Below are 27,224 nucleotides of genomic sequence, written 5' to 3' on the forward strand. Positions count from 1 at the left end.
CCCCAGGGACCAACCCCCTCCAGTTCCACAACTCTGCATTTCACACACAGAGTAAAGATTCACGGTGTTTCCGTAACCCCCCTCCCTCCCCCCTTGCAAGAGACGGTGTTTTACACCGATACAAAACAGGAGGCAGTTAATTTCTTCGTTACTGTAGTTTTAATTTTTGACGTAAATACGTCTGTATTTTAGGGTGAGTATCATTCGGCAAAAATGTAACGAAAAAGTGTAACTTAATTGTTATGTTACCTTGGAAACGTCATCTGTTTATCAACAAATAAACAACAATGGTTACCTACATAGTTACCTTACATTACCTTACCTTACATTACATTACATTATTTTACATTACATTCAGCTACCACAGAGCCATCTTAAGCGTAACTAATTCAAGTTAAATAAGCAAAGTCTTAATCAAACTTTACTCAATTGAAAAGCATGTATAAAGGAAATATTTAGAATAAAGCCAATATATAAACTTCCTTTCCGTATAGACGTATTTACGTCAAATTCTCCGGAACCATGGTTCCACTGACAACTTTTTACCTTTGTTAACCAAATGTTGTAACTTCGCCATCCTACTACTAACACGGCAACATCTTTCGCCTTTTCGAATCACAAGTGTCAGCTGGCAGTGACTGAGAGATTTTGTTGGATTTGTGGCTTCTTTTATAACACACGGCACGACTGGCTTCCTGAGGTGTGATCATTCGAAGAGAGGGGCCCTGTGTTTGAGGATCTCATTTTGACTCTATTGAGGCACATTGATCACAAAGTGGATAAGGAGTCGTTTCTGGACAAGCTGAGAATTTCGATAGATAGATAAATCGGGTGGACGGGAAGAGAACGAATTCAATTCCCGAATCCCTTTCTTGTGAACCTCGCCATTGAACAGTTTCGATTCCTCCCTCCTTCCCGCCCTCTCCCTCCAGAAACGAATGGGGTAGTGAAGGGTGTTAACATTCAGAATGGGTAGGAATATTGCAGGTTCTTTCTTTGAGCTGCTGTTAGGCGCGAATACAAAGGTGTCTGTCTTTCTGTTGTGAAAATAAATTTAGTTTATGCGCCATTAAACGTTTCATTGTACGTAAGACATTTTGGAATTTCTACCGGGAACCTATATTTCAGGTAATCAGGGTACATGTAACACAAATGTAACTCACGTGGGCGTTTTGCCAAATGAATGATTCAAGACAAGTCAACGAAGTGTTTTTACGCAGAACGTGTATTTTTAATATGTACACTCACAAGAAGGAGATTCGAAGGTGATCTTGTGGGCTGTGACGCCGTGCAGTGTTGCAGACGGAACACATTGCCGTATTCCGTCCTGAAGATGGTGATATTTTTCTCCGGAAAAATGTAGGAAGGGCAGTTACAGTAAAAATACGAAGACCAAAGATTTGCTCATTTCGAGATCGCCTTACAATCGGTAACGCTAACGCGGCGTGACTGTCCTTACGGGGTGCGTGCGTCTTATTGGAACTGGCTCTTGCCCCAAGAGTGACAATGATAATTAGCGAAAATTACCTTAATGTGTAGTGTTCGCTCTTTTTTTTAAAAAGAAACGTGAACTTAAATCGTGAAAAAGCACTGGGTTCTTCAGGAAGCGCGCAGGGGAGCTTATTTGTAAAGTTCTGAAATTGTTCTAGGCAGAGGAGACGCAGTGCGTCGTGTAGCTTCCATTATATTGATCCACTTTACATTTTTTGGTACAGCTATAAATCTGTCGTATCTGCAAATATGTATTGACATAGGCCACCAGTGGTGGGAAAATCTTGAAGAAGAAGTTTTCATATAAATCACGTTCCTCTGAATCTGTAACTACCCGTTTTCCGTTCTTACTTTGAGTCAGAGACAGGCCAGATCCCAACAGAACATCGACCGAACAGACAAGCTTTTCTCCTTAAATCATATCAAGTTTTCATTTCGCAGTCCACACGCTGCGATGACAGCACAGACAAAGTACTGGAAGGCCGGAGATCTTCGTCCGCCTTGCCTACAAAGTTTCAGCAACACGGAAGCACGATCACTTGGTGATACAACCAGACATGCATAATTGTGGGAGGGAAACCTCTTTAAACGTCCACTTGCGAGACGAAGAAGGAGATTAAGGCAATGTCCTACGTAAGCGATTATTTCTCCGATAAGTCCCAGTTCTGTGATGACAGGATTTGGGTTACGACGCTGTTCGACGGCTACCAACGCTGAATACTGCAGTCAAAATTTTCGTTACCCTGAAAACCTAAAGTATGACATAATATATCAATTGTTGCACTCGCTACTCTGAACATTGCGACTGCAGGTTCCGACGAACCTTTTTTCTAACGACCCCGGCTTAGAAGAAAACTCGTTTGGCGCTTCGTTTCGACGTCTTAAGCATTTCTGATGCGTCTCTTGGGATCCATTCCGAAAGCATTTGATTTTCTAGTGTAACTGGACATAAGAATAAAGTTTTTGATAACTTTTGTTCAATAAAGAAAGATCATTTTGCCTGATTTACTTCGTTACTCTGCGAGTTTAATTTTAACTTTCTGTTTAGTGTAGGCTTCCTCTTTATTTACGTATTTTAATTTGTGTCACAGCGAACTTCTAACGCACTCAGCTAATTGAAAGTGAATGAGTTTTTCGTTCGCCGGTCAATTAAAACCCAGCTTGTATCCAGAAACGAAAGTAATTAAGGAAATGTTTCAATATCACATTTAAACCATTGCACAACCCCCCACCCCACCCCCACAGATCGCCGTTGCCCTAGCAACCTGATTAAAATTTGAATGGAAGAGTGGCGTGGGAAATGTCGGATTGAGGACGGGGGCTTTGAAATTTGGCGATGAAGGCCAGTGTGAAGAGGGCTTTCTTATTGCGAGACGTAACGAGCTACATCTTGTGGCGTGTGTTCGAAGAGGAAACGATCAATCGTTCATTCGCAATGCGAAGAAAAAGCAATCTGCAGGTCAGTTCGGCGTTCGCTGACATTTTTCTCGGCATTTTTTCTGTTTTGTTGGGATGGACCTGTGACCTCTGACGAGCCTCTGGCCCATCCCGTAGATTAAACTTGGTGAATGACGTTGACGGGGGAGAGACCCGAATCGCCCTGCCCTGTGTAACTGGTTATCAACAGATCCGTCGACAGTATTGGATTATCAAAAGTCTGCTGTATGTAGGCTCAGCGTTATGTTAATACTTTCAAATGTAGTTGGGGGATTTTTAGGTAAGGTACAGGCGTTGCAAAGTGAAAGGACTGCCATTTTGAAATATAAGTTGTACCCTCCACGATTTTTTGTATTGTCACGTTGCATTCTGTATGTGACCTCTGCAATCGGCGCTCGAAATGTACGGACGATGGAGATGTCGTTCACATCTCAGTGTTTTATATTTGGATTTTCATTAATCATGATGATTATTGACAAAACAGTTACTGTTTTCGATGTTGATGACGTAAATGAGAATCGTTGATGTACCAAACAAAACAGATTAGTTTGTATTGCCTCTTCACACGAGTTCGTAGAAAGGGACCCAGGATTATCGCCGTGTTTTCTGGCTGAGGTTTAAAAGTTTTTTTTTACACAAGCTTTGTAAATTAACAAGACTTTGCTAACTTAACATTTCGAAGAGATTAATATATTGTACTGATACGGAGATCTCTTATGCTGATTATACATTTCTCCGGCAAAAAAAGGTAGTATGTATTCTCGAAACTCAAAAGTTCCCATCCGCCGTAAAATACGCCATTGGATCGTATTCTAAGGCTGTTCGATCGAGTTCACATTTTCACCAACGACAACACAACTGGCTAGAACTCACTTTCCGTTACTGGAACCCAAAGATTTATTAAAAAATACTCACACCAAATTGGACGCGATGCTGAGTTAATTTCATCCACGTCTCATCCTCAAATTTTCTATCAATGACGCATCTTTGAGTCACCATATCGTGCCTCCTGTGTTCCAAGTGGCCGATTCCGAAGAGGCTAGTGTGCATGACTGCATTATCCTGGCTACCGGCTCAGTCCTTCAAGAGGCAGGTTGTTCTACGTGGCTTCTCTCCAGGTGGCGTGGAACGAAAATATTCGACTTCTCACTTCTCGGAAGTTCGGACTTTCTTCAGTGTCTCCGATGTACCGGAACGTAACTGCCGAATAAGGGACCGCGTTCCGGTCTGTGTGTTACAGAAGCGACGTCCGAGGTACGCCTCCTGAAGAGCAGCCGTGGCCTGGGTCTCAGTGTGACTGGCGGAGTGGATTCTGGCGAGCAGTGGCCTGGGTTGGTGCGCATCAAGCGACTGTTTCAGCACCAGCCGGCGTGGCAGAGCGGTCAACTCGCCCAGGGCGACGTCCTGCTGGCGGCGAATGGCGTCCACCTCATCGGCCTGACCAACTATGTGAGTGACAGGTTCTCCATTCCAGTTCCCAATGCCGAGCATGCGAATATAACATTGAATATCTTATTTTATTTAATAGTACGGTTGAATTTGTTGTGTTTTGAAAGTTGCTGACAAAACGTTCGCATTTTTTTTTGCCACGCCTGTCGTAGTTTCTCGCCCGAAGCGCTAGGGGGCAATTGGTCATCGTAATACAAAGCGATGATCACGTCTGATATGAGGGATCTCTGCTGCCACTTATGCAATTTTTGCCGACGATATAATCGTTCTTGACAAGGAAATGTTAAGTATCTGCGATTCAGCCGATGGGGAAATTCCCTGTTCTAACGATGCCGGAGTGTAACGACGCAACGCGCCAGTAGACCTTGTCTGGAGCTGTTTCAGTTCGTCAGGCTCTCAAGAGGTCCTGCGGTTGACAAATCTCCCCCATAAGCATGAAATGGTAATTAGTCACAGAGATTGCTTTACAGTTTTGCATTTAACGTATGTGTACATTTTAGGTGTTCTGGTCAAACATAACATAACATAAACACAAGACCTGTAACGAGTTACATTTATATGGCCAGTCCCTTCGCTTCAGGTTTAGCTGCATGGCGCATTTGATTAGGCTGAACTTTGAACCCGAATGTTTCATTCGGTCATCCTAAAACCCGACATTAGAATCTGTTCTAAAACAATACAGCACAGTTCACATCGGTCCATATTCAGGGAAGACCTAGGCGTAGATAGAGCAATAAGGTGGTTGTCATTGTGTCGACTTTTTTTTCATTTGGCTTAGTATACGGACCAATGGAGAGCCCGGGTAGTTTACGGACTGGACGGCCGAGGTTCGATCCCCAACAGAGTCAGGGAATCTTTCCCCTAGCCTCTGCCTCCGTACCGACGCTGCCGCCATCTAGTGCCGCGGTTAACAATGAGTAGGAGCTATACTGTCTCTCCCCCTGAGCGCAGCGGATCATATTTTTTTAAGAGACCATTGGCGGGTTGTTGTGAACGTGGTAATGAACATTCGGATTGCATAGAAGGCCGGGGATACTTTGTGCAGCTGAGCGAGTGTTAGATTCCCAATAAGGATCCTTCTCCATAAAATTGTAGACACATATTTTGACAGAGACCAATTTCTTGGGCGGGAAATCAGACCATCTCTCAGCACAAAACTGCATGTAAAGTCGGTGACAGACATGCCCCTCATGGGTTTCGAATCTACGATCACAGTTTTCTAGCGGTCGAGGACCATGAACTTAACGGGGTCAACAGATTCAGCATCGGTGCGATGGTCAACAGTAGATTCGAGTCCGAAGCAAATGAGCGTGAGACCCGTAACGAATAACGTGCCTGTAGTCCCCGCGGCTCTGGGGTTGGACTGGGCCCGGGGATCGGCGTTATTACACCTACACTGCGGCGGCCCGGGGCGACTGCAGATCTAGCTACTGCGCAGGTCCGCCGCGAGCACCCTTTTGAATAGAAGCTGTACGGTTGCCATTTTCTCGCCGAAAGAAATCTTAAGAGACAAAGAGGGAATTCCATCTGCCGATATATTTGCTTTCCCTCCCTTGTAAAAAGGACATGACAGCGTAGACAGGTCGAAACTTTGGTTTGTGTTGGGAAGTTTTCGTGTGCAACAAGATATAACAAATGCAATAAGAAGTCTGCACAAGAACACAGAAATCTGCACTGAAATCTTAGATACTAAGATATCAAAACCAGTTACGGTCAATGTGGGACCGCGCCAAGGATGACGACAGTCGCCAGTCCTGTTTAATAACAAATGACAAACCCCGAGGGAATCAAGATTGCGAGAAAGGCAGACCCTCGTGTTTGATGCTCATCAGTTACTACGTGCACCCACAGAGAGCAGTAACAGAATTAAATTAGATATTACAAGTGCGCAGTCCTCAAATATCGGAAAATAAAATCAAAGCGAGTGGGGGTGAATGGAAAACACCGGATGAGAGTTATAATAGGGATAGAACACCTGATAAATTACACGCGGACCTGGGAACTCGATTGTGCAAATATAATAAACTTAATTGGGCCATAGAAAAAGATATTTCAGGAACAAAATGAATAAAAAGATAATTTATTCAGATTGCACGATACTGTATCCGAATCAACACTGCAATTTGGCAGCGAAATTTTTAGATCTTAAGGAAGAAGATGAGAGACGATCTGAAGCCTCCCATTCCAGATTTCTCAGACCCTTAATGGGAGTTACCCGAAGAGAGAGACAGGCAAAGGAGGAAGTAAGGAAGCGAATGAAGACCACACGTAGTGTAAATGACACAAAATCATCAATTGAACCGGAAACAACTCGTTGGTAGGATGGGAGAAAGCAGAATCTAACCTAATAATGTTTCGTTCAGAAATGTGTGAAGGACGCCGCCATCTGGACAGTGGTGTGTTTCGCCGTCTCGACGACGGGGTGAGGGACACTGGCGGCGTTCTACCAAAATAGGGGTCGACCGCGCACACCCCGGATTCCAGCACCCGAAGAGAGATGGTTTTGGATGTGCTGGCACAGAAGGCAGAACAAGAGAGTTTGGTGTTGAACATCCAGGGGTTCAAGGTCAACCATGCCTCGTGATCGTCTCCAATACTGCGAGTGGATTTTATGGGAACATGCACGTGACCCGGGCTTCTTGGAGCATGTCTTGTCGTCGGACCAATCAGGGTTCACTCGTGAAGGCGTCTTGAAGAGTGTTACAGCCACTTGTGGGCACAGCATTTACCACAAGTAACACGATTGAGGCTATCAAGTTCGATCGTGCATTAATGTACTGTGCTGTTCGGCCATTCCTACTACCCGACCGCCTCAGTGGCGTTGCTCGTTGACTGTCCTGCAGGAAGCGATACCGCCTGCTGCTGAAGATGTGGGAACTGGGTGGGGAGTTTACTTGTACATCCAATCTCGAAGTATCGATTCAGGCATCTACGAGGCAGTATTATAAGAAAGCTAACAGCAACGGAACGTAATGCGAAGCGCGACGTGTTGACCTTTAATTTAACGCATTCCCTGTTTCAGGAAGCCCTAGAGGTGTTGCGGACAACGCCGAACAACGTGGTGTTGACCGTCTGCCGCCCCCCGGGTGACGTTTTCTGCGCCCAGGGACCGAGCGAGCCGCCCCCGCCACCACCCCCGCCCCCACGCAGGGACCCAGCGCACAGCGTCAGCTGCCACAGTCAACACGTTCTCCCCCTCCCCCCGCTGCAGACGGATGGACCTTGTGGGGTGAGTGCACGTCACTCCACGACTGGCTTGTTTAATTCAAGTGTGCATTCAAGGAGGCGTCGTAAGTCAGACGACCAACGCCTGCTGAACTGTAATGACAAGTTTCCATCCCAGTGCACTTCTTCTCCGTGGGGCTTGTGACGTACTGTCGAGTACTTTAAAGTTTGTAGTTAAAGCACCTAATTATCGAACTTCCTGATATAACAGGAAAGTTTAACATCTCCAGTGCCTGATCCCGCCATTATTTACGATCGTCGATAACAATTTAACAGAGTCCTGTAATTTTATGTAGCTAATTTGTAGTGGTCTTTTGATCTGATGGAGAAGACCACGGAAGTGACTGAAGACAAAATGTCGAGGAAAATGTTGACCCAAGACGTCGAGAACAGTGGATATTACGTAACAATGAAATTGGTAGTTTCTACACCTCGTGTAGATTGTTAAAGTGGGCGTATGATGGGCTGAACACGTAGCGCGGACACCAGGAACATTAAATATATGATTGGTTGTGTACTTTCGAATGAGATATGGCTCTGAAGGTTTTGGGGCGAAGGCGGTGGTCATGTGTGTTCGGTTCTGTTCTATCGTTCGGGTAGAGAGATCAGGGAAATCCAGGAAGATGCTGTGGACAAGTAGCCGTCCGGAATGCGGGGTTCCCCCGGCGCCAGTCTGCTTCCTAACCCAAACGTAATTGTAACGGGAAAGCGGCAAGGTGTGAAGTGTGGGTCGAGGAAGATGGCGTCTGATAGTTGTCTCGCTGATTCTGTGTTGTTGGTTAGTTGGCCAGTTGCAAACTTATTTTGTGAGGACATTCGCTTATGCAGCCTGAGTTAATTCGGGCTAAAATCTATTTTCTTCGTTCTTTTTGTGTGCGTGCGTGCAGACTATAAGTGTGTGGTCTTCAGGTCTCTACAAAAATATCTCGGCATATAAGTCACTTCTCACACCGCTGCAGAAGGTATGTTACGTTGGTTCACTACTGAACACGCGAGTTCTGGCAGAACGTGCCAGAAATCCGTTGTTTGATCTAGGGGAGGGAGAAGACGAAATATTCGAACAGCAACTTCGCTGTGTTGAATGGAGCCTCGGTCTGTTTCGATACTGTTATCGACAGTAAAAGGGTCGATTGTTGCACTCCAATTCGATTCGGATTTTGGAGCATTACAGTCGAACCTCTGACGTCCTGGCCAAAATATTAGGTGTAGACACTCCACTGTTTTTTTTTTCGTAATTTTCGGTTGTATTCGTAATGGATTTGGAGATCTTAAAACATTTTTATCTTTAAAGTGCTTGCGTTTATTTCATATCCTCACTTTATTCACATTAGAGAAAGCATTTGTTGAAATGTCCAATAATTATTTTATTTAAGAAAAAAACAAAATGTAATTTTATTCGCTGTGCAGTGAAATGGTTTCATTCAGAATACCGTCGAAGAACAAGTACATCATCACGAAACGCTCAAAGTTAACGCCCATAACAGAAACACGTATACATAGTTCATCGTAAACTATACTAGCATTAAATTTCCCTTTCTCACAAAATTAAAATGCCGCAAATCTTTAATGAATATTAGTAAAAATGAAATTGTAGTTAAAAATTTTGTTTAAAGTGTAGTTAATTGTGTAACATAAATGGCGTGATCAGAATTTAATATTCTCTGTTTGCAGGAGTTTGACATTGTCCTGACCAAAGTTAATCGGAGTCTTGGTTTTACCTTGCGGAAGGAGGATGAAAGTGTTTTGGGTCATTATGTTCGTGCACTGGTTCGCGAACCCGCGCTCTCTGATGGTCGCATCAGGCCTGGTGACAAAATAGTCGCAGTAAGTATCATGAATATGTTACTCCATTTTTAATCAGAGGGACCCACTTGTCTCAAGGTCGCAGTAGGTTTATTCAACTGTTTTGTGATGATTCTTCATGGAATCTAAAGGCAGTTCATACCGAGTTTTTAGCAGCTTTAACAAATCACCGGATGATATTCCAGGTAAATGACGCTGATATTTCGCCGATGAGTCATGAAGAAGCAGTGATGTTTCTCCGCCAGTGTGGTGACCGAGTGAAGCTTCGTCTGTACAGGGATGCGTCCCAGACTCCAGTGTCTGCACTGTCACCTACCGACGAGGCGAAGACTTTCAAACCAAAGCCATTGCTCAGGTAATGTAGCGTTGTCATTTATGAAGTTAGAGTACTAACTTCTGTAACACCCTTCTGCATCGGAGGATTTCAGTCACCAACTCTCTGATCACCGTTCTCGCTGTCGTGTTCGTGGTCCACGGCCTTGACGCGGCTGTGCTGGTTAATTGTAGAGATTGTTGGTATATTAATATTTTTACTGGTAATTAGCCGTAAGAACATTTACTTCTAGCAGCTCTATGTATCTTCTGACTCTTGGTGACGCTTTCAGTAGAGCATTTACTACAGCAGTGAACATTTGGGTTTCATGGAAGGCGCAAAATTTCTGAAGTGCCTGAGAGATGATTAACTTCTCAAGAGGGACTCTGCTTAACGGAACTACGAAGTGTCTGATACACAATTAATTTTGTCGCTCCACAGGAAGGAGGCAATCGATATGCTGTCAGATTTGGCTGTGAAGAAGCTCTCACCATGTGATTCCAGTAGTTCAAGCTATGGCAAGTTACACAGAGTTTCAGACAGGCAAAGTTCATCTCCGTGTTCATCGCCTCGGAGACGCCGACTCACTAAGACACCGTCCCCAGATGTGCATGGAGCTACGTTGGACAGTGAGTCATATTCAGTGTGTGTTACGCTTTGTGGTTCTTCATAACTAAACTGAGTATGGAGTTCTGGGTTCTTTTGCATTCATCAGATGCAGTATCATTACTAACAGATTCTAGTATAATTTTTCATGACAGATGCTTTCATTTTAATTTATTTTACAACACTTTTCAGTAGCTCAGTCTATATAGTGTTGAATGAGAGCATGATAGCGAATAATGAATTGGAAATGATGTGGGAGGAAGCGGTCATGGCCTAAGTTAAGGTACTATCCTCGACATGTGCAGGAAGGACTGAGGTAAATCAAAAAATACCCCAGTAAAATCCGGGGGCCAAGATTTTAACCTGGGACGTCCCAAATACAAAGTAGGAGTGTTAACAGATGCTCTTATTAAAATCATTTTATGTGAGAGGTTTATATTAATTTGTATGGCTGATTTAATTTTACTCCATATCTGTCTGCTGTAAGTCAGACTTCTATTTTTCAGAAAACAGTTGATCATATGAAAAATGGATATATGGCATGCATATATATGTTCAAACATTCATACTTCTTCTTCTTCTTCTTCTATGGCTCTCCGATCCGTATTCGGTCCGTGGACTCCTCAATTCTCCTCTTCCATTCGGTCCTCTGTTAGGTCTGTCTGTCCAAGGCTTTGATCGAGTTTTCGAAACATCTTCCTTTTTACGGTGCGAGGTTGTTAGCCTTGCGACCAACCCCCAACCTGGAGGACCAGGGTACCTGTCTTAGTCTAACCTCTCCCTCTCGACCAATCTGGCTAGGGAGGCCCTACCAGTAGCTCTTTGGGTCACGACAAGGTGCAGGTACCATTAAGTGGGGCGAACATTTATACATAGATACATATGTACATGCATACAGACACATGCACAGAAGCGTATCTTCCTCTCCCCCTACCCCTCTCCTCCACTTGTATTTTAAAATGTTTTGATCTTGTCTGTATTCAGCGAAATGGTTTTTTGCGAAACAGTGTGTGCAATGTGATGCCCCGCTAAGGTTCATATAGCAGTGAGGCTCTAGACTTATGAGGTACCCACTTCGCAGCTTGGCCACATTACCACCTATTCTAACTGAGGTTGTTTGTGATTTTCCTCAGTTCAATTAGATATATTATGGAATGGGTCATGACCACCACCTTTATCCACTCATAAAAGCTTCAGGAAAACTGGATAGATTTTTATGAAATTTGATATTGGATACTTTAGCTGAAACTTGTTGACACATTCCAATTTTGGTTCGCATATGGCAGTAATTACAGGCGCTTTATACGAGGGCTTTGTGTGTATCTTTGTGCTGAAGTGACTGGGTGGGTAGTTCTTCGTGGGGAATCCCCAGCCAGCCACCTACCCAACTACCTGACTCTGACACTGGTGCCATTCACATAGATCAGGGTCAGATGTGACAAATGCCCCATTATTATTCTGGTATGCATAATTTTCTAACTTTTTGCTAGTTCTTGATACGTGGGTTAGAATGGCGGGTGCCTGTGTTTGACTGTAAAATATAAAATATTGCTGCCTTTGTTACAGATACTGATGGAAAGTAATCTTTAATTGATTTCCTTTTCAGGGCTTGGGCAGAAGTATATGGTAACTAGTCATGTTGGCAACTCTGACTCATCTGGTGAGCAGTCTCAGGCGAGCACATTTACATATCCAAGCATGGACTCCACAAAGGCGAGGGGCGATGCAAGTAGTTTTGCATCCACTGCAGGCAGTGGTGATAGCATTGACATGAAACCTCAGCGCCCAAATTTTCTTGATCTTTGTGGTGGTAGTGCCACACCATGCGCGTCCAGGAAAAAGAAGTTCACATTTTCTGTCGCAGCAACTGGAGATGATGAGTGGGACTCAGTGGCGGTAACTAGTGAATCAGATGAGCTTGCAACTAATATGACACTTGGTAGTGTGAGTCAGTGCTATCCAACTACAAGTGATAGCAGTGAGGAGTTTAGGACTGATGGTGTTGGTAGCAATGATCCAAACTGTGATGGTAGTTTACCAACAGAGCCAGCGAGTATGCCTCCACTAACGAACTTGTCGTCAACATCCAGCACTTCGACGGCATTCAGTTACAGGAATCCGGCCTACCAGTCGGCACATCCGGGATGTTACGCGTCAAACAGCCAAAGCAGTATGAGGAAAAACTCGGATGATGTGACTGAGCGCGCGTCAGACCAGGACATACCGGGAAAACTTTTTAACTGCCAAGCTGGATCTGGTGGTAATGGTTCTCGGGGGCTACTCAAGTGGAAAGGAATTGTGTTTACACCAGAGAATGATGAAGTGGGGAACAGCAACATTTCCACGTTCACAGATGACTCCAGCACTCAGCTCACAGTTGACAGGGAAAGTGAACAAGAAAATCAGGTAAGTACAAGCGTAATGATTTCCTTTACACGTAGAGAAAAGCTTAGTCGTGTTCAACAGGCACAGGTAATTTTTCGTGTGTCACTTCCTTATTCCGCCCTTTAAATTGCAAATTGCATGGTATTTCAACCATATTTAAATGAGCATAAAGTTAAAACATCCTGGAGTATGTAATCAAGTTTGAATTGTGGGGCAGTTGTTAGACCTTTCACTGTTCCCAGTGTTAAGAAGAAGCGGTTTAATTACTGATTTCTGATTCTTTAGAGCACGTGTAATTCTGAGAGTCTAGTTAATACTGAGTAAGCTTTAAAGCTTGTCGTGGTGGTGGGGCTTGAGTACCTCAGTGACCCCAAGAGCTACTTGTAGGGTCCCCCTAGCCAGATTGGTCGAGGGGGAGAGGTCGGACTAAGACAGGTACCCTGGTACTCCAGGTTGGGGGTTGGTCGCAAGGCTAACAACCTTGCACCGTAAAAAGGAAGATGTTTCGAAAACTCAATCTCGGACAGACAGACCTAACAGAGGACCGAATGGAAGAGGAGAATTGAGGATGACATGGACCGAATACGGACCGGATAGCCATAGAAGAAGAAGAAGAAGAAGAAGAAGCTTTAAAGTTGTCACTACTGAGAAAGAGTGCTTATGTACCAGTATCCAATCATTTAATTTCAAAAATAAAAGAATGACAGTGATGTTGAACATAAAGTTTTAGCTTCTGCATTTATCTGACTATAAGATGGTCATATAATTATTGATAACATTTTGCTGTTTAATTAAGACATAGGTAGTTAATAGTGCTGTGACTCAGAACTGCAAATGTCTTTTAACAGTTACCATCTTTCATTTGTAATTATAAGTACTTACCACCACCATACTACACGGTGCTGTAACCCACAAGATAGCCATTTTCATACTTGTCGCTGTGAGAACCTCAAATCCAACATAATAATTTAAGTTTGCACTTAAAAATTTATTTTGAACAAAGTGAAAATTATTCAGATGTATTAACAGGTTCTGAATGTTATTCTGTTTCTGCATTGCATCCAAAGCCATTTCTGTTCATGGCCACAGTCCTAACATCTTGATTTAGGCTTTTATTTATTTTGCTCCTCCTCTCATAGGAAAGTCCCCCTAATCAGAATGATGGCCCCATTTTACTAGTCATAATTTATCCTTCTGAGATTTGAGCTTCTCACAGCAACCCAGAAGACTGTGTGGTATTGCAAACCAGAGGAATACATTCAACAGAAATTATCAGTTTATATGGCGTGTGCTGTCAAGAGTGTCACTCTGCTATCACCCGTGTCACATGATTTGATTTTATCTTAGTCCTGTTGTCACCAAATTGATAACTGTAACCTTATCAAATAAGATTGCGTAAGATCATTTGAGCAGTCGTATGTACAAGGCTTCAGTATCAACATACTTACTTAGTCTGTGAAAGTTACTTTCTGTCCGTAGATCTGCTTCACATGTCTACAAATGTAAACACAAGAAATCATTTATCACGTCTACGTTATAGAGTTAATACTTGCTGTCTGTGGGAGACTTTTTACACGTTGAACAACTTGGAATTGATTACTTCCTTGCAGATGTCTTGTGAGCTTTCAGTATTATGCCAAACTGTAGCGAGAAAGTGAAGTAGCATTTTAGTTACTCCATTCTTGTGGATTTGGAGCATAGTCTGTTTGTAACACTTTTTTTTTTCGTACTGTACTGTATAGATGTTCTGAGTGGTGAAGCTATCAATTACTGAAGATTTCCGTCTTCTGGGTTGTTGCGCTGTGTAGTCTGGTCGATGTTAACCAACATTTCATCGCCCTGATGACGGAGGCAGTTTGACCTCTGAAACGTTGGTTAACATCGACCAGACTACACAGCGCAACAACCCAGAAGACAGAAATCTTCATACTCACCGCTGTGAAAACCTCAAATCTTACTGTCAATTACTGTTCTATATGAAAGCATTCCAGGTTGTTACTGTTCAGATACTCGATGCTTGTTTTAAATGTCACTTTCATACACACCGTTTAGTGCTTTATAGCTGTTTATCGAACTACATGTTTCAACTCCATGTGGCTATCTTCTGGGTCAGTGTGTCTGCATGGTCATTGCACTCGTATTAAAACCAAGAGATAATTTCATTCTCGATTTAGATATGAAATGCTTTCTAAAGTGTAATCAGTTTTAAACAGCTGAACTTCTTAAATGTTTAAAATTTTGTAAAATTTTATAAAATTTCAGTAGCAGTACACGACAAGAGGCACTCCGCAGTTAAACACCATTGCAACAAGCTCTGCTGTGAAAAACGTTCAGTTGCAAACGTGTTCTCTGTAACTTATGTTCAAGCATGTGGATGATTGTATTTATTTCAAAATAATTAATCTGCGATAGCATTTTTGTTAATACTTTAAGTGGGGCGCTGCCACAGGTGTCTTAATTGGTGAGCTGTCACCATGGGAGGTGAACACAAGGCTTGATCAAATGTTTGGTAAATGATTGATACCTGTTTCGTTCACAATCCCCTTTAAAGTGCTCCCCTCCAGCGCACACACTCTTGTTACAGTGCTCCTGCCACTGTTAGATACATTTCTGGAAGTCTTCTTTTGGAATTGCGCACAGGTAGGATGTCATGTTGGAAATTATGTCTTCAATTTTATGAAAAATACATCCCTTTCTTAATTTCTTCTAATTTTAAAAACAGCCAAATGTCATGGAGTGATGGGTCATGAGAGTAGGCTCATTGTATAATCTGGGAATATTTTTACCCGTCAAAAACTAGCTAATGAAGAGTGACATGTGGCAGGTTGCACTCTCAGGATGGGACGTCGAACCATTTCTATGGTTTTCTTCGTCTGACAGCCTGTTCATGAACTGCTGGATTAACCATTTGGCCTCGGGGAATAAATTCAGGATGAACCCTCATTTCTGTGTCAGAGAATGCGTTTGATATGAAAACCGTTCTTTGTCACACTGTCACTTCCACAGGCTGTTACAAACATTTCAGGAATTTCTGCAGCTGTTTCTTGAAGTGTGAAAGAATTTAATGTTTGCAAGTTGCACATATTTGACCGTTTTGCGCACACACACTGAATGCAACAAATACATTCTTGCACAGTTCTCACATTCCCAGAAGTTTCTTTGTGGTGACATCTTTCACTGATCCTTGCCATGTTGAACATTTCACTGAAAAGAGATTTGAGTAATACCTAAATGTAGGAAGTTTGTAATTTATACTCTCTAATAGTTGATATAGTGGGCAAATCAAGAAGAATAAGATGGTCCAGGCATATTCCAGGCATGGATGAACAAAAAATGTGTATAAAGTTTTTGATACAATCCCTCAAGTGGCTCAGGGTGGCTTCTAGTTGATGAACCTGCAGGTTCAGTAACAGCATATTGTGACATCAGACTAAGTAACTTTGTGTTATGCTAGAATTCTCACCGCGAACCTCGTTAATAGATTTTGCTCTGTTGTATTCATGTACTAGTAAAAGCCTGTTTAATTTCAGTGGTGAATGATGTCTTTTGTATCTTAATCTCTATTATCTTTTCTTTATCCTTTTAATACCTTTATCTCCTTCCCTCATTTCTCCTGGATTCCTTTCCAGTCCTCCCTACATACCAGTATCCTTGGTCCTTCTCACCCTTTCTTGCTTTTATAACCCTTTTTTTTGGTTCATATGACACATCACTCTGTCTGTCTGGATTTTTTAAAATTATTGAATTTAAATTCCCATTGAATTTCAGTTGGAAAGTATTGAGGCAAAAATTCACGAGACTGGCTTTTATGTAATCAGGTGTGCCGAGGCAGTTTTTTCAAACCAACGTTAATGCTATCTGATTTGCTGTCTGCAAGGTGTTCATGGTGGAGCTGACCCGTGGCTGGAACAGTCGACTGGGCTTCAGTTTGAGGGGAGATGGTCATCACACTTACATCAGTGCCATATATGCAGACAGTGTGGCCGCTAAGGATGGCCGATTGCAAGCGGGGGACCAAGTACTCATGGTAATGAATTGTTTTGTTGATTGTGATATTCTGGGTTGTGATGCCGTGCAGAAGTCTTGTAGGTGGTGACCCAGGTGTTGGAAGGGGTATATTCCTCCAGAACATTGATAACCACCTTGAAAATTACGAATATTTACCTTTGTGACAACTTAAAATCTTATATGAACTGTTTATTATTTTCACATCTAGTGAATATTAAGTCAGTGGGTTATTGAAAGGAAAACCAGTTTATTAGCCCTTCTGTATGGATGGCTGAGATTGTATCTGCAAGTGAAGGATTTTGATAAGGACATGAGAGTAGACTTTAGATTGTAGAGATTCGATTAATGCGCATGAGCACATAATTGTCTGTTTCTAACCACATGATATTACAATAGAACGCTAGGCCATACTGAAACACATTACCAACTGAGCTGTTGCAGACAATTTAAGGGTGACCCGTTCTATTAGACTTGCAACTTACGATGTAACAGTGCAGTAAGTGAAAAATAAAATTGGGTATTACAAAGAAACAGTTGAGCATTGACACCTAACATTTCGCCTGGTAGTCAGAGAGGAGGGTCTGCTGCCTTACTGCAAAACTGAAGCTGAATTGGACCCCATGTCGGTGACTGTAAGCGATCGAGCGTGGGATATTATTTGCTTATGTATGTAATTCAAAACCAACTCAACTTGAACAAAGTAAACAAACCGCTCTTTCAGTGTGTACAAATAACATTCTCATTGTTACAGGTGAATGATGAGAATGTGGATAACATGAGCACTGCTGAGGTCATTGATCTGCTAAGAAAGATTCGTGGTACGATTGGTATCACAGTTTTGAGGAAAAGTGGACCAAATCTTCAAGTTTCATGATTGTTAGCTGAGAAAAATTAAAACTTTTTGTGTCCTTAAGTCATTAATATTCTAGTTTTCAGAGGGCACTGTTTTCATGTGATCGTTGTTCCCTTTCTAAATACAGAAGAAAGAAGGCGCTGCTTTCAGATATTTTTACTGAACTCAGTTATAATTCAGGTGTCATATATCTAGTTTAAGGGAATTAGAATATTGTAATTTTACGAACACACGTGTGTTGTCTGTTAAAAGTATTTAAATTTCTGTAAATCAAGTAATGACGCTTTCAAGATGTGCAAAATAAGGTTTTAGAAAATGTTCAGCAGAGACCATATGTAAGAATTGGTATTTACAAACCTTTCTTTCTTTATAGGACCTCTCCTTTCCATTGCAGATTTCAGTTCTGAACCTTCATTGTTGTTCTTAACTTAAAGTGCTTTATCAAATTTTTGATTCCAAATTAATTTGGCTGTGCCATTGAATGTAAAGCATTTGCATTACTCTTGTGCTTTTGAAAGATTTTGTTCATTAGAAATTAATTCCTATCTTGATTCAAGTGCCATTTTTTATAATTTCCAAAGAATTTTTAGTGGAAAATTAATGAAAGATCCCTTTTGCATATTCATATTTGCCTTTCAACTTTGAATTTGCCATTAACACACTAAAACGTTCTGAGGTTTGAGCTAGAAGAGTGGACCATTAAAAATAATTTCTGTACGATCTCTTCTGCTTTTTACTACAAAATACAGTATTAAATATAATATATATTATGTGGCTTTGTGATTCAAAATAATTTATTTTATAAATCTGGTTAGATTAAAATTAGCCCCTTAAATACGTCTAAATAATATGATACTGCATCTGTTACTATTCTGCTCCTGCATTATAGAGTATTAGTCTTGAAACCAGTTCAAGTAGAAAGCACATGGCGTATTACGTGGTGAAGCTACATTATTTCATTAAAAATGAAAAAAAATGTAGTGTGAAGGAAGTATCTACAAAAGGTTCCGTTGCAGTATTAGTTTCAGCTTCATAGATATGTGAATGCCACTTACTGTAATTCCTTGAGTGGGGATAAAGTCACTGCATCTGCAGGTTGACTGAAAATAGATTTATAAAGAATTATTGAAACTATAAAACATAAGTATTCTTTGTAATGTCGTTATAAATGTGTAATTATTTTTGTAATGCACTTTAATTTTGGTCAAGCTAAAAATGAGAGATTCTGTAGTTAGATGGATGCAAGAAAATTCTTTGTGCTTCCATGTAGAGTGAATTTATAATCAGTACACAAATGTGCGTACTGTGTAACCAAAGAGTAACTAGAAATATCATGTGTAAATATATCTGATTTGTGACTTAGAATTGCAGTTTCTTTTAAAGATGTACCACAAACCATAAAATGTGAAAAAACTTTCTTCTGGGTTGTTGTGCCATCTACCCCCCTTCGAAGTTTACTGACGTTTCAGAGTTGCTGCTGCCATCATCAGGGCAATGAGTAAGCCACATACAGGGGATCAGTTTGAGATATGGAAACCAGTCAGACAAGGTAGAACCTTGATGAGACCAGTGGGAAAAGAGGAGACCACAGCTTGGCCAGAAGTAGGGGAACAGACATGCAAGGGAGAGACAGGAAATAAATAGCTTTTATCAAGGACCAGGAGGAATTCACCAGGTGCAAGGGAGTGAAGACGGAAGGAAGAAGTGACAGATGAGGGATGGTCTGAAAGATAGAAAGAAGGAAAAGTGAAATAATATAGGAAAATGATGATGAAAGGAAAGATACAGAAGATAAGAAATAGTTGACAGAGAGGAATTCGCCGGGTCAGGACAAGCAGTGCTGTATCTGAGGCTACCTAAGTCCTTTGAGAGAGTCAACGTGTGGCATCTATGACCAGCCTAGGTAAAGATCATATACCGTGTTCATATTGTAGATGTATCACTCAATCTCAGTGGCTTCCATAATCATCCGGTCCATCAGCTGCTTCAGCAGGATACTCTCCATCCACAACATGAAGTCTGGGTCCTCCCCTCAGGAAGAATTCCAGTTTCCTTTGGCTGGTGAAGGACGATCTGGGACTGAGGACTGCTGCCGTGTCAACCATACACTGCAAATGTGATTAGGTCTACATGAAGCAGATCGACTGTTCCATCGGTCAAAGAGCATGAGTGTCACATTCACCTGGAGCACTCAGACAATTTCAAATTTTTCCCCACCTGATGCCTTGCAGAACCGGGCTGTGTCGGACCATTTCTGATTTACTGTGACTCTGACGAATGCGGCCTGTGCCTAACTCGGTCTCTGAACGAACCATTGTCTGTATGAGACGGCTCTGAAAAGCCCCGATGCGGCAGACAACACGTAAGAGAGAGACCGAGACAAGCTGAGAACGTGTGTCTGAGACAGATACCGGAAGAGTCACGGTCAGGCTGACACCGAATCATGCAGAGGCTGGTTGTGCAGAGAGCGAGGCAGTCAGCAACCTGGTGAGATAGGGGCTGAGTCCGGCAGAGACATGGTGAGGCATTCACCGAGTCTGGCAGATATCTCTTGGGGAGAGGATTGAAATATGTTAAAATTTTTCAATATTTTTGTTTTGTGTGCTATTTGGACAATTTCCAGCATTTTTTGATTTTTTTTGTAAATTTTCAAACTTACTTTCAAACTTTTAACCAACTGATGCCTTGCAGAACCGGGCTCTGGCATACTGTTTCTGATGTAATGTGTATCTGATCAATGCGGTTTGTGCCTGACTCGGTCTCTGAACGAACACCTCTCTGTATGACACTTCTCTGAAATGCAGCTACAAAAAAAGCCCAGGTGCGGCAGACAACACGTAAGGCAGAGACCAAGACAGGCAGTGAACGTGTGTCAGAGACCGAGCCCTACAGAGGCCCGTTTGTGCAGACACCGAAGCAGGCAGCAAACGAGTGAGATAGAGGCCGAGTCCGGGAGATGTGGCACTAACCCAGGCTGGCATGCATCTCTTGGGAAGAGTTTTGAAAAAAAGTTGAAAATTTTCAAAATATTCGAAAAATCAAAAATTGCTAGAAATTGTCTGAAGAGGACACAAAACCAAACAATTTTGAAAAAACATTTATTGTGAAATCTTTCAAATTTTTTTGTTTTGTACGTATTTTGGACAATTTCCAGCATTTTTTGAATTTTTTTTATATTACTTTACTTTTTTCACCACAATTCTCCCCACCTCATTCATGCCTTGCAGAACCGGTCTCTGTCGGACTGTTTCTTATGCACTGTGTCTCTGACGGTCGCGGTAATTGCCTGACAGCCCCTGACGTGCAGTCTCTGAAAAGCCCAGGTGCTGCAGACACCACATAAGGCAGAGACCGAGACGGGCATTGACACGGTCGGCTACACACCTTGTCCTGCAGAGGCTGGTTGATGCAGACATCGAGGCAGTCAGCAACCTGTTGAGATAGAGGCCGGCAGAGACAGAATGTGCCATTCACCGAGGCTGGCATGCATCTCTTGGGAAGAGTTTTGAAGAAAAAAAATGAAAATTTTCGAAAAATCAAAAAATGCTGGAAATTCTCTGAAAATCGCTCAAAACCAAAAAAATTGGAAAATTTTGAAAAAAATTGAAGGTGAAATTGTTTTGGTTTTGTTAGCTTTTTGGACGATTTCCAGCATTCTTTGGTTTTTGAAAATTTTGTAATTTTTCAAAATTTGAAAAATTTCATTCAAATTTTTTCAAAATTTGAAAAATTTCATTCAAATTTTTTCAAAATTTTCAAAAAAAATTGGATTTGTGCGCTTTTCAGACAATTTCCAGCATTTTTTGATTTTTCGAAAATTTTGAATATTTTTTAAACCCTCCCCAAGAGATGCCTACCAATCTCGGTGAATACCTCACCATGTCTCTGACGGATTCGGCCTCTATGTCACCCGGTTGCTGCCTGCCTCGTCTGCACCAATCGGCCTCTGCAGGACTCGGTCACTACCGGTCTGTCTTTGCCGTATGTGTTGACTGCCGCACCTGGTGTTCTCAGAGACCCATGTCATGCAGATACCGGTCCGTTCAGAGCCCGAGTCAGGCACAGACCGCATTCGTCGGAGACACAGTTCATCAGAAACAGTCCGAGAGAGACCGGTTCTGCAAGCCATCGGGTGGGGGAATTTTGAAAAATTACAAAATTTTCAAAAAATGCTAGAAATCGTCCAAAAAGCTCACAAAACCAAAGAAATTTGAAAAATTTCACCTTCAAATGTTTTTCAAAATTTCCAAAAAAATTTGGTTTTGTGCGCTTTTCAGACAATTTCCAGCATTTTTTGATTTTTCGAAAAATTTGAATATTTTTTAAACCCTCCCCAGGAGATGCCTACCAACCTCGGAGAATACCTCACCATGTCTCTGCCAGACTCGGCCTCTATCTCACCCTGTTGCTGCCTGCCTCGGTGTCTGCACCAATCGGCCTCTGCAGGACTCGGTCACTGCCGGTCTCTTTGCCTTACGTGTTGCCTGCAGCACCAAGTCTTCTCAGAGACGGCACGTCAGACCCATGTCATGCAGATACCGGTCCGTTCAGAGCCCGAGTCAGGCACAGACCGCATTCGTCGGAGACACAGTTATTCAGAAACAGTCCGAGAGAGACCAGTTCTGCAAGGCATCAGGTGGGGGAATTTTGAAAAATTAAATTTTTTTCAAAAATTCAAAAAATGCTGGAAATCATCCAAAACGCGCACAAAACCAAATAAATTTGAAAAATTTTACAATCAAACTTTTTTCAAAATTTTCAAATATTTTGGTTTTGTGCGCCTTTCAGACAACTTCCAGAAATATTTGATTTTTCGAAAATTTTGAAAAAAATTTAAACCCTCCCCAAAAGATGACTACCAAACTCGGTGAATACCTCACCATGTCTCCAACGGACTCGGAATCTATGTCACCCGGTTCCTGCCTGCCTCGTCTGCAACAATCGGCCTCTGCAGGACTCGGTTACTACGTGCCTTACGTGTTGCCTGTCGCACCTGGTGTTCTCAGATGGCACGTCAGACACATGTCATGCAGATACCGGTCCGTTCCGAGCCCGAGTCAGGAACAGACCGCATTCGTCTGAGACACAGTAAATCAGAAACAGTCCAAGAGAGATCGGTTCTGCAAGGCATCAGATGGGGGAATTTTGAAAAATTACAAAATTTCAAAAAATCAAAAAATGCTGGAAATGGTCTTGACAAGTCACTTGTCCCAAGTCTTGAGTAGTCACTTGTCCCAAGTTTTGAGAATTCGCTTTTCCCAAGCATTGTGAAGTCACTTGTCCCAAGTCTTGAGAAGTCACTTGTCCAAGCCTTGAGAAGTCACTTGTCCCAAGCCTTGAGAAGTCACTTGTCCCAAGCCTTGAGAAGTCACTTGTCCAAGACTTGAGAAGTCACTTGTCCCAAGCCTTGAGAAGTCACTTGTCCCAAGCCTTGAAAAGTCACTTGTCCAAGCCTTGAGAAGTCACTTGTCCCAAGCCTTGAGAAGTCACTTGTCCCAAGCCTTGAGAAGTCACTTGTCCCAAGCCTTGAGAAGTCACTTGTCCCAAGCCTTGAGAAGTCACTTGTCCCAAGCCTTGAGAAGTCAGTTGTGTCAAGCCTTGAGAAGTCACTTGTCCCAAGCCTTAAGAAGTCACTTGTCCCAAGCCTTGAGAAGTTACTTGTCCAAGCCATGAGAAGATACTTGTCCCAAGCGTTGAGAAGTCACTTGTCCCAAGCCTTGAGAAGTAACTTGTCCCAAGCCTTGAGAAGTCACTTGTCCCAAGCCTTGAGAAGTCACTTGTCCCAAGCCTTGAGAAGTCACTTGTCCCAAGCCTTGAGAAGTCACTTGTCCCAAGCCTTGAGAAGTCAGTTGTGTCAAGCCTTGAGAAGTCACTTGTCCCAAGCCTTAAGAAGTCACTTGTCCCAAGCCTTGAGAAGTCACTTGTCCCAAGCCTTGAGAAGTCACTTGTCCCAAGCCTTGAGAAGTCACTTTTCCCAAGCATTGAGAAGTCACTTGTCCCAAGCCTTGAGAAGTCACTTGTCCCAAGCCTTGAGAAGTCACTTGTCCCAAGTCTTCAGAAGTCACTTGTCCCAAGCCTTGAGAAGTCACTTGTCCCAAGCCTTGAGAAGTCAGTTGTGTCAAGCCTTGAGAAGTCACTTGTCCCAAGCCTTAAGAAGTCACTTGTCCCAAGCCTTGAGAAGTCACTTGTCCAAGCCTTGAGAAGTCACTTGTCCCAAGCGTTGAGAAGTCACTTGTCCCAAGCCTTGAGAAGTCACTTGTCCCAAGCCTTGAGAAGTTACTTGTCCCAAGCCTTGAGAAGTCACTTGTCCCAAGCCTTGAGAAGTCACTTGTCCCAAGCCTTGAGAAGTCACTTGTCCCAAGCCTTGAGAAGTCACTTGTCCCAAGCCTTGAGAAGTCACTTGTCCCAAGCCTTGAGAAGTCACTTGTCCCAAGCCTTGAGAAGTCACTTTTCCCAAGCATTGAGAAGTCACTTGTCCCAAGCCTTGAGAAGTCACTTGTCCCAAGTCTTGAGTAGTCACTTGTCCCAAGTTTTGAGAAGTCAATTGTCCCAAGCCTTGAGAAGTCACTTGTCCCAAGCCTTGAGAAGTCACTTGTCCCAAGCCTTGAGAAGTCACTTGTCCCAAGCCTTGAGAACTCACTTGTCACAAGTCTTGAGATGTCACTTGTCCCAAGTCTTGAGAAGTCACTTGTACCAAGCTGCAGAAGCCGGTTGGTGGGAACGAGGCAAGAAGCAACAGGGTGAGATAGAGGCTGTCTCTGGCAGAGACAGCATGTGGCATTCACCGAGACTGGCACGCATCTCTTGAGGAGACGTTTGAAGAAAATTGAAAATTTTAGAAAAATAATAAAATGCTGGAAATTGTCTGAAAAGCGCACAAAACCAAAATTTTTTGAAAAATTCTGAATTCAAATTTTCTGTCGAAAATTTCGAAAATTTTTAGTTTTCTTCGCGTTTCACGCCATTTGCAGCCATTTTTAATTTTTTTAAAATTTCGACAATTTTTGAAAATTTTCAAAGGGGTACCCCTTTGAGAAATTTCAATTTTTCCGAAAATTTTCGAAAAATCGAAAAACGTGGGAAATCGCTCAAAAGGCGCACAAAACTAAGAATTTTTGAAAATTTTTAACTTTTAATTTTCTTTCGAATTTTCCGAAAAATTTTGGTTTTGTGCGCATTTCAGAGCGTTTGCAGCGTTTTCCAATTTTTCGAAAAATTTCAAATTTTTCAAAATTCCACCACCTCATGCGTCGCGGAACCGGACTCTCTCGGACTGTTTCTGATGTAAAAGTCACTTGTCCCAAGTCTTGACAAGTCACTTGTCCCAAGCCTTGAGAAGTCACTTGTCCCAAGCCTTGAGAAGTCACTTGTCCCAAGCCTTAAGAAGTCACTTGTCCCAAGTCTTGAGTAGTCACTTGTCCCAAGTTTTGAGAAGTCACTTGTCCCAAGCCTTGAGAAGTCACTTGTAACAAGCCTTGAGAAGTCACTTGTCCCAAGCATTGAGAAGTCACTTGTCCCAATCCTGTAGAAGTCACTTGTGCCAAGCCTTGAGAAGTCACTTGTCCCAAGCATTGAGAAGTCACTTCTCCCAAGCCTTGAGAAGTCACTTGTAACAAGTCTTGAGTAGTCACTTGTCCCAAGTCTTGAGAAGTCACTTGTCCCAAGGCTTGAGAAGTCACTTGTTCCAAGCCTTGAGAAGTCACTTGTCCCAAGCCTTGAGAAGTCACTTGTCCCAAGCCTTGAGAAGTCACTTGTAACAAGCCTTGAGAAGTCACTTGTCCCAAGCATTGAGAAGTCACTTGTCCCAATCCTGTAGAAGTCACTTGTGCCAAGCCTTGAGAAGTCACTTGTCCCAAGCATTGAGAAGTCACTTCTCCCAAGCCTTGAGAAGTCACTTGTAACAAGTCTTGAGTAGTCACTTGTCCCAAGTCTTGAGAAGTCACTTGTCCCAAGGCTTGAGAAGTCACTTGTTCCAAGCCTTGAGAAGTCACTTGTCCCAAGCCTTGAGAAGTCACTTGTCCCAAGCCTTGAGAAGTCACTTGTCCCAAGCCTTGAGAAGTCACTTGTCCCAAGCCTTGACAAGTCACTTGTCCCAAGTCTTGAGTAGTCACTTGTCCCAAGCCTTGAGAAGTCAGTTGTCCCAAGCCTTGAGAAGTCACTTGTCCCAAGCCTTGAGAAGTCACTTGTCCCAAGCCTTGAGAAGTCACTTGTCCCAACCTTTGAGAAGTCACTTGTCCCAAGGCTTGAGAAGTCACTTGTCCCAAGTCTTGAGAAGTCACTTGTCCCAAGGCTTGAGAAGTCACTTGTCCCAAGTTTTGAGAAGTCACTTGTCCCAAGCCTTGAGAAGTCACTTGTCCCAAGCATTGAGAAGTCACTTGTCCCAAGCCTTGAGAAGTCACTTGTCCCAAGCCTTGAGAAGTCACTTGTCCCAAGCCTTGAGAAGTCACTTGTCCCAAGCCTTGAGAAGTCACTTGTCCCAAGTCTTGAGAAGTCACTTGTCACAAGTCTTGAGATGTCACTTGTCCAAAGTCTTGAGAAGTCACTTGTACCAAGCTGCAGAAGCCGGTTGGTGGGAACGAGGCAAGAAGCAACAGGGTGAGATAGAGGCTGTCTCTGGCAGAGACAGCATGTGGCATTCACCGAGACTGGCATGCATCTCTTGAGGAGACTGAAGAAAATTGAAAATTTTGAAAATTTTAGAAAAATAATAAAATGCTGGAAATTGTCTGAAAAGCGCACAAAACCAAAATTTTTTGAAAAATTCTGAATTAAAATTTTCTGTCGAAAATTTCGAAAATTTTTAGTTTTCTTCGCGTTTCACGCCATTTGCAGCCATTTTTAATTTTTTTAAAATTTCGACAATTTTTGAAAATTTTGAAAGGGGTACCCCTTTGAGAAATTTCGATTTTTCCGAAAATTTTCGAAAAATCGAAAAACGTGGGAAATCGCCCAAAAAGCGCACAAAACTAAGAATTTTTGAAAAATTTCAAATTTTAATTTTCTTTCGAATTTTCCGAAAATTTTTGGTTTTGTGCGCATTTCAGAGCGTTTGCAGCGTTTTCCGATTTTCCGAAAAATTTCAAATTTTTCAAAATTCCACCACCTCATGCATCGCGGAACCGGACTCTCTCGGACTGTTTCTGATGTAAAAGTCACTTGTCCCAAGTCTTGAGAAGTCACTTGTCCCAAGTCTTGAGAAGTCACTTGTCCCAAGCCTTGAGAAGTCACTTGTCCCAAGCCTTGAGAAGTCACTTGTCCCAAGTCTTCAGAAGTCACTTGTCCCAAGCCTTGAGAAGTCACTTGTCCCAAGCCTTGAGAAGTCAGTTGTGTCAAGCCTTGAGAAGTCACTTGTCCCAAGCCTTAAGAAGTCACTTGTCCCAAGCCTTGAGAAGTCACTTGTCCAAGCCTTGAGAAGTCACTTGTCCCAAGCGTTGAGAAGTCACTTGTCCCAAGCCTTGAGAAGTCACTTGTCCCAAGCCTTGAGAAGTTACTTGTCCCAAGCCTTGAGAAGTCACTTGTCCCAAGCCTTGAGAAGTCACTTGTCCCAAGCCTTGAGAAGTCACTTGTCCCAAGCCTTGAGAAGTCACTTGTCCCAAGCCTTGAGAAGTCACTTGTCCCAAGCCTTGAGAAGTCACTTGTCCCAAGCCTTGAGAA

At 42.6% G+C, this 27,224-nt stretch overlaps 1 protein-coding gene across 4 annotated transcripts in view; it reads left to right on the forward strand.

The window, feature by feature from the left end:
- LOC110830649 (uncharacterized) overlaps positions 1–18,935 on the forward strand; it is a 138,381-nt gene extending 119,446 nt beyond the window's left edge. For all 4 annotated transcript variants that reach the window (XM_087344053.1, XM_087344051.1, XM_087344054.1 and 1 more), the window contains exons 3-10: positions 4,169–4,377; positions 7,400–7,606; positions 9,274–9,426; positions 9,591–9,760; positions 10,160–10,347; positions 11,931–12,730; positions 16,587–16,736; positions 17,469–18,935. In XM_087344053.1, coding sequence (XP_087200179.1) covers positions 4,169–4,377; positions 7,400–7,606; positions 9,274–9,426; positions 9,591–9,760; positions 10,160–10,347; positions 11,931–12,730; positions 16,587–16,736; positions 17,469–17,591 — 2,000 coding nt within the window. In that variant the 3' untranslated portion in view covers positions 17,592–18,935. The remainder of the gene's footprint in view (positions 1–4,168; positions 4,378–7,399; positions 7,607–9,273; positions 9,427–9,590; positions 9,761–10,159; positions 10,348–11,930; positions 12,731–16,586; positions 16,737–17,468) is intronic.
- Positions 18,936–27,224: the final 8,289 nt, after the last annotated feature.

The sequence above is a fragment of the Zootermopsis nevadensis genome, unplaced genomic scaffold, assembly GCF_977971745.1.
Source record: "Zootermopsis nevadensis isolate Lab colony 2312 unplaced genomic scaffold, Znev_1.0 Znev_ptg000007l, whole genome shotgun sequence".
Classification (NCBI taxonomy): Eukaryota; Metazoa; Arthropoda; class Insecta; order Blattodea; family Termopsidae; genus Zootermopsis; species Zootermopsis nevadensis.